Genomic DNA, 16,908 nt, shown 5'->3' on the forward strand with positions numbered 1-16,908 from the left:
TTTCCTGCTTCATGGAAATGTCTGCTGGAAACTATGGGACTGTAGGCCGAAGCTGGATGCCCCAATGGTGCAGAGGAACTTTGGGTGACTGTCCAGGCAGCGAGATGTCTCTGTGATTTCTAGAGTTTTGTAAGTTGCTTACTTCTCATTTAATATTATATCCTTCTGGAGTCTTTGATGGAGTTAAAGAATATATAGATAGTTATAGTTTTCCTTAGTTATGAAAAAAGATAAAATAGATATAAATATTGTAATTTTTACTTGATAACTGTTTTGTTATATATAATTTTGCTATGTTAAAGTTAAAGCCTTTTCTTTTTGTTTAAACAGAAAAAGTGGAAATGATGAAGGAAGGTCATTGGTTAAATAAAGAAACTGCCTTGGCCCTGATAGGTTAAAATTTAGATAGGCGGAGTAAACAGAACAGAATGCTGGGAGGAAGAGGAAGCGAGCTCAGAAATCATGCAGCTCCTCTCAGAGCCAGACACCATGAAGCAAGGTGCCAGGTCAGACATGCTGAATCTTTCCCGGTAAGACTGATGCTACACAGATTATTAGAGATGGGTTGATCGGGATATGAGAATTAGCCTGTAAGGGCTAGAGCTAATGGGCCAAGCAGTGTTTAAAAAAATACAATTCGTGTGTTGTTATTTCAGGGCATAAGCTAACCAGGCAGCTGGGAGCTGGGTGGCAGGAAAGCAGCCCACAGCTCCTACAACATTCCATCTGGCTCAGGCGGGGCTACATGGCTTCTCTCTGACCCCACCTTCTCTCTCCCAGCATTCAGCTTAGTTTTCCCCACACAGCTCTGTTTTCTTATAGCTCTGCTGTAGGTCCAAATCAGTTTCTTTATTTATCAATGGTAATCACAGCATACCAAGGGAAATCCCACATCAATCAGTTAAACAAGTATTTCCTTAACACCTACTTAGTGGACTCTGTGTGCTTGTAATGACCCTTGTATTGCATGAATTCTAACTGGTATTAATAATAAAAACTCAGAGTCAGCTATGAAGGGGTAAAAGCTGAAGGACAGAGAAGTAGAGTGGCAGCCACTAGAGTTCTTACCTCTATCAATGCTCAGACAGAAGGGGCGATCCTGTCCTCAGACTGCCTCCTCAGACTGCTCTGAGCTCCTGTCTCCTCCCACCTTCTATTCCTCTCTCTGCCCAGCCATCTCACTCCTGTCTTCACCTCCCTAGTGCTGGGATTAAAGGCGTGGAATCCCAAGTGCTGGGATCACCCATGTTTGAGCTCTGTTTCTCTTTTACATATATTCAATCTCATGCAGCCCAGGTGGCCTTGAACTCACGAGATCCCGCTGCCTCTGTTTCTCGAATGCTGGGATTAAAGGTGCGTGCATGCCATCAGTACCTGACCTCTACGGCATCTAGTAGCTTAGTTCTGCACTCTGATCTTCAGGAAAGCTTTATTTGTTATGGCACCCCTGAGCGAAGATACCCTCAAAAATGTAGAAAACACAATCTATGAACCTTAGATATAACCACAGGTAAGACAGAGAACAAAATCCAGGTCAGTATGAGATAACCTAATAGGAAATATGAGTTTTAAGCAGGACTTTTAAAGTGATTAATATGACCTGGCAGAGAGGAAACAAAGCCATTATCTTAGGGAGAATCAAGATTTATCAAAGCAGAGGAATGAAGACGACTATCCGTGGCTGCTTTAGAAAGGCTATGGCTTGATGATCATCATGAGCTCCGGGCAGCTGGCCTGGCCCGAGTCTCCATTGCACATGGAGAAGATAGTGCGCACTTTTCTTAATATACTGAGTGACAAAAGTACATACCTCAAAATTTGTTTGTAGTGCCTAATGCTTGGTAAATGTTGCCTAATTTTTAAAATTAAGAAATGATAGATAATAAACTAGAGGGGCCATAAGGAGCTTTTATGGCTATTTAAAGGAGTTCAAAATTTGGATCAGATTTGTAAAATAACAGGCTTACTTACAATTCTTCAGCAATATTTTTAGTTAAATTGGAGCTTCAGAATAACTTGTTTTGGAAATAAAACAGTAGGGAGGTTAGGAGGAGGGGGATGAATGCAGCAGGTAAGAGGAACTGATAGAATGAAATAAATCTAATTATTGTTCAGAAGATCTCAAAGAATCCAGTCCTTACAAACATGCAGAAAGGAGCTGGAAAAAGCAGCAGCACACTTGGCTTCAAGGGAACGGTTAGGAGTGTATGTGAGCCACAGGTTTCAAGGGAACGGTTAGGAGTGTATGTGAGCCACAGGTTCTCCTGAAAAAGGGAATTTTTGGCATGTCAACAGAGTGACATTCTGTTCATGTGTTGCTTTCATTGGCTAATGAATAAAGAAATTGCTTTGGGCCTGATAGGGCAGAACTTAGGTAGGTGGAGAAGACAGAACTGAATGCTGGAAAGAAGAACAGAGTCAGAGAGACACCATGGATCTCCTGCCAGAGATGAACGCGGGTTAGAATCTTCCCAGTAAGTCACAGTCACATGGCGATACACGCATTAACAGAAATGTGTTAAATTAAGGTGTAAGAATTAGCCAATAAGAAACTAGAGCTAATGGGCCAAGCAGTGTTTTAATGAATACAGTTTCTGTGTGGTTATTTTGGGTGTAAGCTAGTTGGGCGGGCAGGACAAACAAAGGGCCCTCTCCCTTGTAACAGAAAGGTTTAAAACACAAGGCTGAGACTTGGCAGCAAACTGTTTTAGACTCTAACATTACACTGACTATAAATGAAGCATGACACAAACTCCACATTTCTAGGAAATGGCCACAAATACATAAAATATTCATTAAAAATAGAAGGATAAATGCCAAAAGTAAATAGATTCTGAATTTCATAAAAAATTTCCATACACTTTTCCTTACAATGATTAATTAGAATAATAAAGTCAGTATTTTCCTCCATAATCAGTTCTAGATCTAAATCCTAAAAACTGTGAAACACTTCCCCTCATTCTTTTCCTTAAATACTGAACAAAAGTAAGCTGAGAACAAGAGAGAAAGGCTGAGAGGAGACAGAGAAGGGGAGAGAGCTCAGGAACACGTGGTGTCTTGGCACACTGAAGGCTTTAAACAGAGACACAGCCTGTGCGAGAAGGACTTGGAACTTTCGCATAAAATAGGCATGACCTCCTGGAGCCTCCCCCTTTTCAAGATATTGAAAATCTTTCTTTTCCATAATTTAATTATTTTATAAAAGAATAAAATCTTGTACATATAAAACATTGTGTAACATACAACAGTCTCAGATCTGGGGTATTTTAAGGCTGTGTGTAAGTGTGTCATGGGGTGACATCATGAGCCGTGCAAAGTACATGTGTGTCTTTAGAAACAAGGCTGCAGTGAACTCACACAGTGCACCTTAGGCAAGCACTGCCAGAAGCAGAGAGGTCCCGCCTTGTGCCTGCAGGACAAAGGCCACAGAGAGTGAGAAAGGCTGGAGTTACTGAGTTTCCCAGCATGGGGCATAAAGCTCACAGACCCTCGGTGTGATGGGAAAGGCGATGCCACTCAGATAATCCATGGCTGTGCACTCAAGGGGCAGAGGAATTTATTAGTTATAACTGGCCTACAGACTCAGACCATCAGCTGGGAGTCACCAGAATCAGTAGATCAGTCCTGTGTCAGGAAGTTGCAGTTTCAAAAGGAACTTACATGAACTGACGCCTTACAGCTAAAAATAATGATAGTCTATTTACTGCTGTCTAAATTTTAGTCTTAGCAAGCATTAAACTCAATGACATCATAAGAAAAAATACCTGTTGGTTTGAAATAAACATCTTCATCCATCTTTATTAAGTCCAGTGATGATAAATCTTTCAGATTCTTCAAACACAATTCTGTTCAATTATAGAAAACACATTTTAAGGTTAGTAAAATAAGGAAGACATGAAAATAGAATTTACTATTAAATATGTATGCTATAGCATAACTGCTCTGGAAGAGCTGAAGTCTTTTAAAAAGAAAAAAAAAACCCTTGAAATATATGTAAGAAAACCTCTGTTGTAATTCTTAGAGGCTACAGACCAAGAATCATAATCATTTAGGAAGTAGCCTACCCTGTGGCGCTGTCCATCCTGAGACCTGAGACTCCAAGGGAACTGTCAGAAAACACTATGCCCAGCATCCTTCGAAGGATGACTGAGACGTCTCACAACGGCTACCCTGACATCCCACACAGAGTCACAGAGCAGCTCTGCCCTCAGAGACGTTCACAGAACCTTCATTCCAGAGACTACTCCATGTCTGAGGGAAGAGACTTCACACTGCAGAGAGGCCAAGCAGAGTCTAAGCACGCACAGCAGGGCATGTTCTCCCATGCTTATCAACACGATGCCGGCTGTTTACTCAGTCATGTGACATCACAGATGTCCACTTCTTTCATCAGACAGCAAAAGAGGGCAATTTCCCCCAGGTCTGGAGCTCTACACTTTCAGAGGCTTCCATGGCATGAAAAACTTTGATTAAAAAATTTATTATGTTTCAACCTTTTGTTATAGGGAAATTGTCCATGGGCTTTGCAATGAATGAGAAATAAAAACTATTTTGCTCTCCTATAACTATATCTTTTTATTAATGTATACAATGCATACTCCTCTATACAGACAACTCACTGTATAACTGATAATGGAAAATAAGGCAAATATTAACAGTGATTTGCTAACTTAACAGAAAATTAAACACTCAAGTTATCAGAACAGAGAAAGATATAATTTTACCTATCTGATTTCTTATGTGCAATTATCATTCTCATTAATGTATTATTTAATTTTAAATTTTCAATTACAAAATGGTGCCAGAGAATAAAAGAACTACTTAATATACATTTTCACAGCAGCATGATAAGTACACGTGACTACTGCCATGTTAAATGCCATCCTGGCTCTTCTCTACTGTGAAACAGGGTCTGTCTGGAGCTCATGCCTGCCGTCCTCCTCCTGCACCTTTTTGAGCACCAGGATTACAAGTATACACACCACACCCAGCAACGTGTTTATTCTTCAAGTGAGACAATTTATTATTTATCCTTATCTCTGCATTTTTATTCTTATATACAAATATTCAGAGAACAAATTAAAATATTTTAGTAGATCAAAAATTTATTGCTTTTACTGAAAGTATTAACACAATGAAGACATTAATATTTAATTATAAGTGCTTATTGAATTTTATAGTTAAAGATAGATAATAAAATATTAAAGTTAAATTTCAAAAAGTTGAAATTTGAAAAGGAAATATTGCACAGATTTGGATGAGAACTCCACAATAAATCTAGGATTATATTTTAAATTAAAATTAAGGTTAGAAAGAAAAATAAAGTGTTTATTAGCAATGTTTTTAAAGATCAGGATAATTTTAATGACAAAGCCTAAATAAGCCAAGTTACTATATTATATATATATATAAGCAGATATTCTAAAAGAATTATTCAACAAATGTAGAAAAGCTACACATGCCAAGTTTGTGATGGAAAGCAAACAATTCAACATTTTTTATCCAGATAAGTTTACTTTTAAAAGTAATTTACATATCTGTATTTCTTTAGTAACTGACATTTTTCCTAAAAATTTATATAATATATAGAGCTAATAGAAGAAAATATATCTAACCTTGTAATTTTGCCTCGATTCCATCTTTGTTCAATCCAGATACAAAACCTGTATAAGTCATGAAACTTTATTTTAAAAAATGAAATGTATTTAATTAATCTTTATAGGTTCAATTTAAACTTCACATAAAGAAGAGCATCTACACTTCATATAGACTAATCACAATCTAACGAGCTCAGAGAGGCTCAATTATTCATAGAACACAACCACTATTTTGAAATCTTTTCAATATCAACTGGCTTTATTTTGTTTTTTTAAAACTGTATTAAGTAATCATAAATACAATATTTCAACAAAAACATGTAGAGTCAGTTTTAAAGTTTTACTTTTATTATTTTTAATTATGTGCATGTGTATTTGTGTGGGGGTAAGTACACTTGAGGTAGGTGTACATCAAAATCTGGAAATGATCTATTTCCATCCACAAAACAGTTGACTGAACTGTGAGATACTGCTATAACTGAGGTTATAATAACAAAATTATTACCAAGAGACTCAATTATATGAAGCAATCTCATGAATACTATGAATTTAAGGAAACTGAAGACATGCTGGGCAGTGGTGCATGCCTTTAATCCCAGTACTCAGGAGGCAGAGGCAGGTGGATCTCTGTGAGTTTGAGGCCAGCCTGGTCTACAAAGCAAGTTCCAGGACAGCCAGAGCTGTTACATGGAGAAACTCTGAATTGAAAAAGAAAAAAAAAAAGGGAAGGAAGAAAAGAAGGAAGGAAGGCAGAAAGGAAGGAAGGAAGATAATAAGGGAAAAAAAACAAATATTCTATATACTGAGCTGGACTGTGATTATATGTCAGTGTCTGTGTCTATATGTGTATAATTTAATTGACTTCCATGCCTAATATTTGTGCCCTTTACTGTGATAATGCAACATAAAAATCAGTATAAAATGAAGTGCTCACGAGAAGAAGGAAGTGCAGGTAAGACACAAATGAATCGGATGACATGGATGAAAAGATATAAGATAAACCCTGCAGGGTTGTGGGAAAAAAGTGCTCTCAGTCACTGCTCACAACCATGTAACCTCTTAAGGACAACAGCTTAGCAACAGCTATTACATTTTAAAATGCATGTACCCGCTGATCTAGAAACTTCGTTTCCAAGAATTTAGCATGCAAACGAATTTACACATGTGAAAAAGCATTGTTGATAATAGCAGATAAGTCTTCAGATGAACATGTTCACCAACTAGAACGGCTTAGAAATGATACATGGGGCTGTTGAGAGCTCAGAGGGTCTGAGTTTGTTCCCAGCACCCACATGAGCAGCTCACAACTGCCTGTAACTCTAGCTCCAGGGGATCTAATGTCCTCTTCTGGGCTTTGTGGGCATGTGGACTCATGAGCACACACAACCCATGCCCTATACACAAACACAGAAATAATACACAGCTAACAAGGAATGTTATTAGCTATTTTTAAAAGCTTCCAAGTCAGTGTGGAAGTTCCTCAAAAAAAGGGGTGGTAGGCTAGAGAAATGTCCTCAGCTAGGAAAGCTTGCTGGCAGGGCAGTGGTGGTGCACACCTTCAATCCCAGCACCTGGGAGGCAGAGGCAGGAGGATCTCTGTCTGTGAATTCAAGGCCAGCTTGGTCTACATCTACAGAGCGAGTTCCAGGACAGCCAGGACTACACAGGGAAACAGAAACAAACTAAAACAACAACAACAACAAAAAAAAAAGGCTTGCTATTCAGTCATGAGGACTGGAATTCGGATCCCAGTATCTACAGGACAAGCTCCTGTAGATCCTCCACAAGCCCATAAACACACCTCTAAGGGGGTGGGGCAGAGGATGACCCATCTGAGACAACAGGAGCTGCAGGTTCAGCTAGAGAGAGTAGCAGAGGAGGACGTGGGAGGCTCTCTTCTACCTGGAGCACTCACCCCACCCACCTGTACATGAGCACTCACACAGACACAAACACACAAAAATATGTAAGTAGAAGAAACAAATCTTTAGGTATTTATTTAAGAAACAAGCAGAACAGAGTTAGGTTATGACCCAGTTTTACCACTCCAAGGTAATACACAAAAGACTCTTAGCCAACATACTACACAGAGACACGTGCTTGTCCATGTACGTTGCTGTGTTCATCACAACAGAAAGAAACGGAATGTTCATCAACAGATGAATGGATAAAGAAAGTACAGTAATCCATACACTGCGTTTTTCTGCCCATAAAGAGAAATGAAATCATGACATCTGCAAGAAAATGGATGGAGCTGGAGACACTATGCTAAGTGAAGTAAGCCCAGCTCAGAAAGCCCAAGACTACATTTATATCATGTGCGAGCATGTCTACCCTAATTTGAGAGAGAGAGAGAGAGAGTGTGTGTGTGTGTGTGTGTGTGTGTGTGTGTGTGTGTGTGTGTGTGTGTGTGTGAGATGAAGGTAGACCATGACAGGAGAGCTCTTAGCATGGTGGGAGAAGGTGATGGATCAGGTGACCTCTCGGCACCAGGTGGAGGTGGAGGCAGGGAGAGCAGTGGGAGGGAAGAAGAGTAAGAAAGCTCGATGGCTCCTAGAGGAGCCCCACTTTATACGCTGGTCTAAAAGCCAACTGATCAGAAAGCCTCCAAGACATGGGGGGAACTACAAAGAGCAGTGCAGACCAGAGAATAATCCACAGACGACGGTAGTGGCACACAGCTCTAAATGTTGAGCAGCTAAGACGGGAGATTTCTGTGATTCGCAGTTTGCCAGGTTACAAAGCAAGAACTTATCTCTTTAAAAATGTTCATAAGAATTTTGATACTCTTGCCTCCAAAAGTTGAATTCTTTAATCCTTCTTCCCTTCATGTGGCCAGGAATAGTAACTTATTTTAAAATAAGTGATAATGTGTGGCCACGGCTACAAATAAGGAAAGGCAGTTTTTGTTTAGCGAGTCTGTCTTGTATTATTCATCTTGCAGGAAGAGAGATACGGGAAAAGTCCACAAGAAACAACTAAGCCTCTAACCAAGAGCTGCATGAGACAGCCTTCTTAGGTGAGAGTCCTCAGGCCCTGCCACAGCCTTCAAACAACCGCAGCCTTGACAGGTGTGTTGACGACACTGGCTGACTCTTGGCTTCTTACACGCGCATGATAACAAATTCTGGCTGTTCCTTGAAGTTATGTTTTAAGTAATTTGTTGGAAAACTAGTACAACGGGACATGGCTTGCATTAAAAAATGGAAAATAAAATTACACCTTATTTGCTTTGTGTTCTTAAAATTGAAAAATTAACAGTTACAAATTTAAAACAAGAGAGCAGCTAAATATGAAAAAGAATCAGAACTTAAAACTTTAACTTATTTCAAATTAGTTTAGGTACTTAAGGTTTTTTCTCATTAAGTCCATTTTAAAACATTAAAAGAATAGGTACAGAGCAGACAGTGTGTTCTCATTTTCGTCCACTCTTGCCTCTGAACACATTGGAGACTGGTAACTATTTTTCCTGTTGCTTATTAGTTTCTATAATCTATTCTTTAATAGTATGAATAAGAACCCAGTTGGTCTGAAAAATGTCATTGAATTTCGAGGTCAAAGTCACGAACCATAGTGAGACGGGTTCTTCAGAGCTCTGATGTACAGGAGGGTTGACCGGATCCAGTCCAAAGCAATGTTCACGTCTGTGATGGTATGCAGCACTATCTCTGCATTTAAATGCTCGATCAGATGTCTGTGCAAACTAACATGAATTTCAAAAACATAAAACTTACTTTTTAAACTTTAATAATATATAATATATACTAGTTGCTACTTTAATAATTCATAAAAGTAATTTTCAAAAATATAGGAGGAAATCTTAAAAAAGTCAGTTCAACATCTTAAAAATCTGAGATTTCTCCTTATTTCATAGTTCTAGAAGATACATTTTTGTATAATAAGTCAGCACGGTGATAGTAGTGTGGTTGTGAATTATGTCTGATTTTCCCCAAAGAGGCGCACTTACGACATACTGAAAACTGTCCCAGACACTCATATTCTCTCATTATAAAACAAAGTTTAAGGTGTGAAAATATTTCTCTTATTAAAAGTGAGTGATTGCAAATTTAATACTCTTAAGTTATAAAAGAATGATAATTAGCAAGACCTTATTACCTATTAGGACTTTATAACAAAGATATGTACTATTGTGTACTAAAAACCAACAACAAATAAAACTATGTTGTCAATAAATAAAACTATTTAATTCCTTAAATGACATGCTTTATAGGTAAATTGTTAAGATTATTTCAAGAAAACAGCCTTAGAAAACTCCACAACGAAATCCTTCCCAGATAGTAAAGGAAACAACAAGTCCTATTAGTTTAATTTTCTTTCTGAACTGTTCTTTGTTACCTGCTTTCTACGGTGTCATTGCACGCTAACATCTGAACGTACTTCTCTCTTGTGCTTAACCGGGTCATGATAACTGCAGTAGCTGTCGTGTCAAACTGCAACAGAGGTCAGTAAAGACGAGAACACACTACAGGGCCAACCTTTCCCCAAACTTACATTTCACACGGAATGGTTCCTGGCCTTAGCAGGCCAAAAGGACTAAAATCTGCTTCTGAACTTTAATATTTACAAAAAGTTTAATTAAAAAACGCCCAAGAGTATAACTGCAAATTCCACTTTTGTTTCAATGGAACATAATTTTGACAATGTGAATGTCAAATCTTGTAAGCTGAAATAAAAACTTAAGATTTAGTATAGTTTCCATATTTGCTGACGAGTTCCATGTCACAAGCTAGCACGAAGCTAAGTCATCCGAGAGGTGGGTACCTCCTCTAGGAAAACACCTCCGTAAGACTGGGCCGTAGGCAATCCTGCAGGGCATTTTCTTATTCAGTGATTGATGTGGGAGGGTCCAGCTCCCTGTGAGTGGTGCCATCCCTGGGCAGTGGTGGTTCTGGGTTCTATAGGAAAGCAAGCTGAGAAAACCAGTAAGCAGCCCCGCTCCACAGCCTCTGCATCAGCCCCTGCCCCCAGTTCCTGCCCTGACTCCTCCTCGATGACGGACAGTGATGGGGAAGCGTGGGCCCAATCCACCCTTTCCGCACCAAGCTGCGTTTGGTCATGGTGTTTTATCACAGCAATAGTAACCCTAACTAGGACACCACATAATTTGATATATTTAATTTTTCCTCTAAAATTAAAAACTTGTGTAAATAACATTTTGATACTTTGAAAAAGATATTTTTCCAGGATTTTCTTATAGCATCTAAATGAAGGACTCCATTCAAGCACTTGTCAAACATATTTTGAGATAAATATTGGCAGACTTTGAACTGTAGCATTTAGAGCTACAACCCTGGGATGGCCCATGTTCTGTAATGTACAATAATCCTTCACAAGGAAAAACTGCCCCCAAATGCCAGACCAGCACTTAGGAGGTGAGACAAAAGATGGCAAGTCTGAGTTCAGTCTAGGCTACACACAGAGATCCAGTTTCTAAAATAGACACAAAAACATCCTTATTCAGAATAAAAATAAGATGAAAAAAAGCCTTTTAACATTCCTTTACCAGTAGCCAGACGGTGGTGGCGCACACCTTTAATCCCAGCACTCGGGAGGCAGAGGCAGGTGGATCCCCGTGAGTTTGAGGCCAGCCTGGTCTACAAGCTAGTTCCAGGACAGGAACCAAAGCTACAGAGAAACCCTGTCTCGAAAAACAAAAACAACAACAACAACAAAACCCCAACATTTCCTTTACCAGTACACTCACTCACACATCCATCCATCTACATTCAGAGAGTAGTTTAGGGGGGCTGGAGAGATGGCTCAGAGGTTGAGAGCACTGGCTGCTTTTCCAGAGGTCCTGAGTTAAATTCCCAGCAACCACATGGGTGGTTCACAACCACTGATAAATAGTTCTGATGCCCTCTTCTGTCCTGCAGGCATACAAGCAGACAGAACACTGTATACATAATAAATAAACAAGCCTTTAAAAAAACAAGTAGAAAAAGACAAGATCTCCTGAGTAAACTGGGAGCATGGGGACATTGTGGGGGGTGCTGAAGAGGAGGGGAGAGACACAGAGGGGAGCAGAGAAACATGTACCTCTCAATAAAAATCAATAAAAAAAAAATAATAACCGCTGGCTTGGTTTGCAAACACCTGAGAGTGACTTGGAGGGAAATAAAGGGTCCTTCACAAGTGAGGGAGGGCAGTGATTGATAATCACTACTACAAAAACAGAGAAGTTCAGACAGGGTCGGAATAGCAAGAGCACTTAAACTCTTCTAATCTCAGTGAATGAGTCTTGTTCATTCCTCAATTAAATCTGACTTTTAAATTACATTATTTATAAGATGCAAATTAAAAACAGACAACCCCCTTTCTTTGCTATACTTAGAATGTTAAAAAGAGAAAGCGATTACCCCTCACCTGAGGTCTGCCAGCTCTCCCGATCATCTGCAGGATGTCTGTCTCGCTGTACTCCTCAAACATGCCTCCAGTGTAGTGCATGGTAGACTTTATAACTACCAGGTGAGCCGGCAAGTTCACCCCCATGGCAAGAGTGCTCGTGGTAACTAGCAGATTAGAGAATAATCAAGTGATATAATTTTATTATCCTAGGATGGTGTTTTATTATAAAAGATATACTGATATAAATGGAATAAAAACTAAATTTAGAAAAAGGAATACAGGACTTTATAATCTAAAATAATAATGTACCCTAAAAATAAAATAGCTAATAAGATCTTTTCAAATTGCACCATATTCAACTAAATGATAAGCATTAACTTTGCCAAGGAGGTTGGTGTGATACCTGCATTCACAGCTCTTTTTCAGTTCTTGGAAGAAATTCATCAGAACACTTAAGCTTTTCCTCTTAAGAATAATTTTCCAAAACATTTTAATATATGCAAGAAATGTTTTACTTACAAAGAACTGGGAGATCTCCAGAAGTAAACAGTTCTTCAACCAGTTTCCTATCGGACAGCTCCAACCCAGCATGGTGGTAGCCGACACCATACACCACGACATCTGCAGCAGGAACACACCCGTCAGCCACTGCTCCCACTTCACACCCATCCCAGCACAGTGGTAACCGACACCATACACCACGACATCTGCAGCAGGAACACACCCGGCAGCCCCACTTCACACCCATCCCAGCATGGTGATAGCTGACACTACACACCACGACATCTGCAGCAGGAACACACCCGACAGCCACTGCTCTCACTTCGCCAGCACTGACCTGACTATCTATACTTAAACATGCTATTCAGTTATCTCTAGGTTGGAGGTGTGGTTCTGTGGTAGAATGTTTGGCCTGACACATCTAAGGGCTCCAAGTTCAGTTTCCAGAACAAAAAGAAAACTGTCTTTAAACCTACCTTTAAGTTTCGAATCCCTTATAGAATATGCAGACTTCTGTAACCTTTTAAAATACAAAATTATTAAGTTATTCCCTGTAACATTAGAAAAATCTGAAATAGTCTATTATTTTAAAAATAAATAACCTTCACAATGCCATCATCTGAAAGCTATCTTTAAACAACAAACAAACAAGAACCACAAGTTCTGACAAGATTTATTAAAGGAAAACTTTACCCATATACTTTTTACGAGTTTGTCCTGGCACGCTTCCAGTAGTAAGGGAATCCCCTGAGTACTGGCAGCTACTCTGTAGCAGTGGGAAGTACTGAAAGCTAGCTTTAAAAGGCAGGGGCCATGTCAAGGAGAAGTGGGAAGGGAGGAGGAATAGAGACAGAACACACTATAGAAAACGCCCTAATGAACGTATACCAACAGGGAAAGCATAGAAAGTCTAGCTTTCCTATTCAGAATGTATTAGCTCTTAACATTTAAACTCACTTCTAAACCAAAAATTTAGAAAAAATTCTCTCATTTTTCCACATTTGAAAAAAACCAATGCAAATGATTACTGTGTGCATGGGATCAGAACAAGAAAGCTACTCTGTAATTTGTCTAATAATGCCTGCAGGAAATAAGAAGCTTCAAGCCAGTCTTGGTGACAGCTGTGGGATGTCTTTCTGTACATTGTGAATATGTGTTGCCCCATTAGATGATAAATAAAGCTTCTTTGGCCTATGGCAATGCAGGACAGAGTCAGGTGGGAAATTCTGGCAGAGATATACAGGAGAAGAAGGGTGGAGTCTTAGAAATGCCAGCCAGCTACAGAGGAAGCAAGACATGCAGAAAATGAGGTAACATGTCACAAATCATGTGGCAAAACATAGATTAAAAATATGGGTTAATTTAAATCTAAGAGCTAGCTAATAATAAGCCAGAGCCATCAGCCAAGAATTTAAAAGTAATATTGAGCCTCTGAGCGGTTATTCGGGAACTGGCGGGTGGGAGAGCAACCTCCAATCACAACAGAAGATGGAGGCAGAAGGACCGCAAGCACAAGCACTGCCTGTGCTACAAAGTAAAAGCAAAGATAGGGCTGGGGAGGCTGTCAGCAATAAAGCCCGCGCAGCTTTCACAGGCTCTACTTCAATTCCGAGTGTCAAAGAGATGGGGAAAAGGGCAACTTTTAAAGCTGCTACATCATTAGCAAGTGAAACAAAAAAACAGCAAACTTTTTATTGCATTGCATGCGTCTCTGCCAATGGCATATATTCCTAAGGACATTTCTACTATGTAAAGAAAACTAAAGGGCAGGAGGAAGTCCTTAAAGAGGTTTGGTAATTTTGGAAAGGAATTCTAGGTACTCTCAAGGATGTGGACGGTTGGTAAGCTTGGCTCTTGAGCACATCTAAGAAACCCCATGTTGTTTTCTATTTCCTTACTGCAGATATAAAACTATGAGGTACGATTTTCTCAGTCACGATTTTCTTTACGGATTCACAACAGAATGAAGAGGAGGCAAGAAGACACGCCGTGTTACTAGCGACATGAACTGTACTACAGACAGGATCTGTAGAAACTTTGCCATATGTAACTATCAAATTATTATAAGGTAGTCTATACTCATACTGAGACTGGTTAAGATACTGAAGTAACTGATCCCAGATGGTGATACATGCTGTAATTCCAGCACTCAGGGGGCTGAGGCAAGGCTGCAAACTTGAGGCCAGTCAGGGCTTCATAGTCAGACTCTGTTTCCAAAGTAAAGTAAAAGAATTGAAGCTGGAAGACTGGGCATGTAACCCCTGCCAGCCTGCCTGCCTATGTGAACAAAGCCCTAGGAGTCATCTCCAGTGCTGAAAATAGTCTCATGCAGAAAGGAAAGAAAAGAGAAAGCTTCATAAACTGAAGTTGAGAGAGACGGCTCGCTGGCTCGTCAGAGGTGGAAGTGGAGTGTGCAATTTATGTTTGTGTCTCTAATGTCACACTCCTTCCAATTCTGGCACTTCACTGCTGAAAACCTTCAAAGCCGAAAAAAAAAATAAAGATTAAATGTGGTGGGAGAGAGAAGAAAAGAGTCAAGGAAACTTTCCTTAAGTAATGAGGTAAGAAGAGGAAATGCTCCTGTTCGAGACGCTGCGTGCGGTGACAGAGAGGAGGTCTGTGGCCCCACACTACGGGAGCCTACAGCCTGCACATTTCCGTCTCCCAGATGGATTCCTAAGGACAGGAATGGTTTGCCTGAGAAGACAGCGTCTATGCAAATGAGTCTCCCATAGCACAACAATTCCACACATCTTCCAACACTGCTTTCAGAATCAGCGTTTGGACAAGGAGACGAGTTTCTAAGTGGCCACATCTTACTTCTGACTACAGGGGACAGCACAACTTGAACACGGTGTGCTCTCCCTACAAGCAAAGGGCTCCAAACTACCTACAACTACCCACGGCCTCTTTTCCTTAGACCTGTGCTTTTGGTGTTCATTCTCCTTCTACACTTTCTCCCCCAATCTGTAAAGCCACTACTATTTTTACTGTGCGGGTCAGAATCCTAGGCTTGAAAATATCAAGTACCCTGCCCAGGGTTAAGGATGAGGCACTTTCTCATCTCCCCTAAGTGATCCCCAGAAGTCCTCCCACTTCCGAGAACAAATTAAAGTGCAAACCTGAGTTTCTGTCCCATGGAGATAATAAATTTAGCGTCTTTCACAAGAACAGAAGCAGCCTGCTGCACACCTTTCCTTGTTGCACAAAACTGGAAATAAATTAGTGAATTCTGTATCAATCAAGTTAAAAACTGAACATCACACACAAAACCAGCAACTAATAATCCATACCACAAGTGTGGGCTTCTGATCGGAGTAAGTTCGTATCACATTGTACACTTTATAGTTGAGGGCTAAGTCAAACTTAAATTCCGTTTGGCTACTGCCGCAGGGAAAGCCCAGCACCACTTTCTGAAGTTTCACGGGTCTGTGGCTCTCATCCATTTTCAGACACACGGCGGGTCTCTCGCCATCCGAAAGCCACTCTGCGATCTGGGGAAACAGAAGCAATGTCTCCTGAAAGTTGAAACTAGCCTTTCACTTAGTTATTTTACTCCATATTATGCTAAGGAAATAAGTATGAGTATTTTCAAAGATATATTAACTTCAGCACTGTTTATAACAGAGAAAGGGAAATGACACTGTATTAGTAGGTTAAATAAATATGTAAAAGTAAAACCACAAAAAGTAAAGAATATTTGATAACATGGGAATGTTTACAGGTAAAACAAAACTATTTATAATGATTCCATGATGCTATGGTAAAGATGTACTTTGTACATGTTTCCAAGGGTTTATATGTTAGAAGCCTGGTCCCACTGTAGCAACAATATAGAGAGAGAATCTTTAAAAATAAAACCTACTGCAAGGTGATTACATCACTGTGGATGCCACCCCTAGAGAAGAGGGATGTTGGTCTTACAGAGGAAGTCCTGTTAGAAAAGGGTGAGTCTAGTTAACTCCGGTGCTGCAGGCCGGAAATCCCAGCAATGTGTGTGGCTGTGGTAGGAAAACTATAAAATTTAAGGCCTGCCTGAGCTGCAGGGTGAGACAATGTACTGAATCAGGGCAGAGTACTTCCCTAGCACCCGTGAGGCTAGAGGTTCAGACCAAAGAGCAAGTCTGACCCTGGATCTCTTTGGCTCATTATGAGCCATTTGTCACATTACGAGGCAGCCAGGAGGGCAGTCACCAGGCTGAACAAATGAGGTCACTCAGCCTTAAAGTCTTATTTTTCCTAACTATGAGAAAAATAAGCTTCTTTTAAAAAATCAACTGTCCAGCGTTAGGTATTTTGTTACAGCCACAGAAAACAGGCTGATACACATGTAGATATAGAAGAATATTCTATACATTTCAAGTTTATTCTTTTTGTATAAGTCAAAACTGTCTGGGGCATGGTGGCATGTGCCTTTAATCCCAATATTCAGAGGCAAAGG

The 16,908-nt window shown here is 39.9% G+C and overlaps 1 protein-coding gene across 1 annotated transcript in view; it reads right to left on the bottom strand.

Annotated features, from left to right (window-relative positions):
• The window catches only part of Hfm1 (HFM1, ATP dependent DNA helicase homolog), an 83,024-nt gene that overhangs the window by 44,924 nt on the left and 21,192 nt on the right, over positions 1 to 16,908 (bottom strand). The window contains exons 13-21 of the mRNA XM_026785336.1: positions 15,761 to 15,961; positions 15,590 to 15,678; positions 12,944 to 12,987; positions 12,486 to 12,587; positions 11,985 to 12,130; positions 9,954 to 10,048; positions 9,167 to 9,300; positions 5,616 to 5,663; positions 3,765 to 3,845 (exon numbers count right to left, since the gene is read on the bottom strand). Of these exons, the coding sequence (XP_026641137.1) occupies positions 3,765 to 3,845; positions 5,616 to 5,663; positions 9,167 to 9,300; positions 9,954 to 10,048; positions 11,985 to 12,130; positions 12,486 to 12,587; positions 12,944 to 12,987; positions 15,590 to 15,678; positions 15,761 to 15,961 (940 nt within the window). The remainder of the gene's footprint in view (positions 1 to 3,764; positions 3,846 to 5,615; positions 5,664 to 9,166; positions 9,301 to 9,953; positions 10,049 to 11,984; positions 12,131 to 12,485; positions 12,588 to 12,943; positions 12,988 to 15,589; positions 15,679 to 15,760; positions 15,962 to 16,908) is intronic.

The sequence above is a fragment of the Microtus ochrogaster genome, linkage group LG1 (genome assembly GCF_000317375.1).
Source record: "Microtus ochrogaster isolate Prairie Vole_2 linkage group LG1, MicOch1.0, whole genome shotgun sequence".
Classification (NCBI taxonomy): Eukaryota; Metazoa; Chordata; class Mammalia; order Rodentia; family Cricetidae; genus Microtus; species Microtus ochrogaster.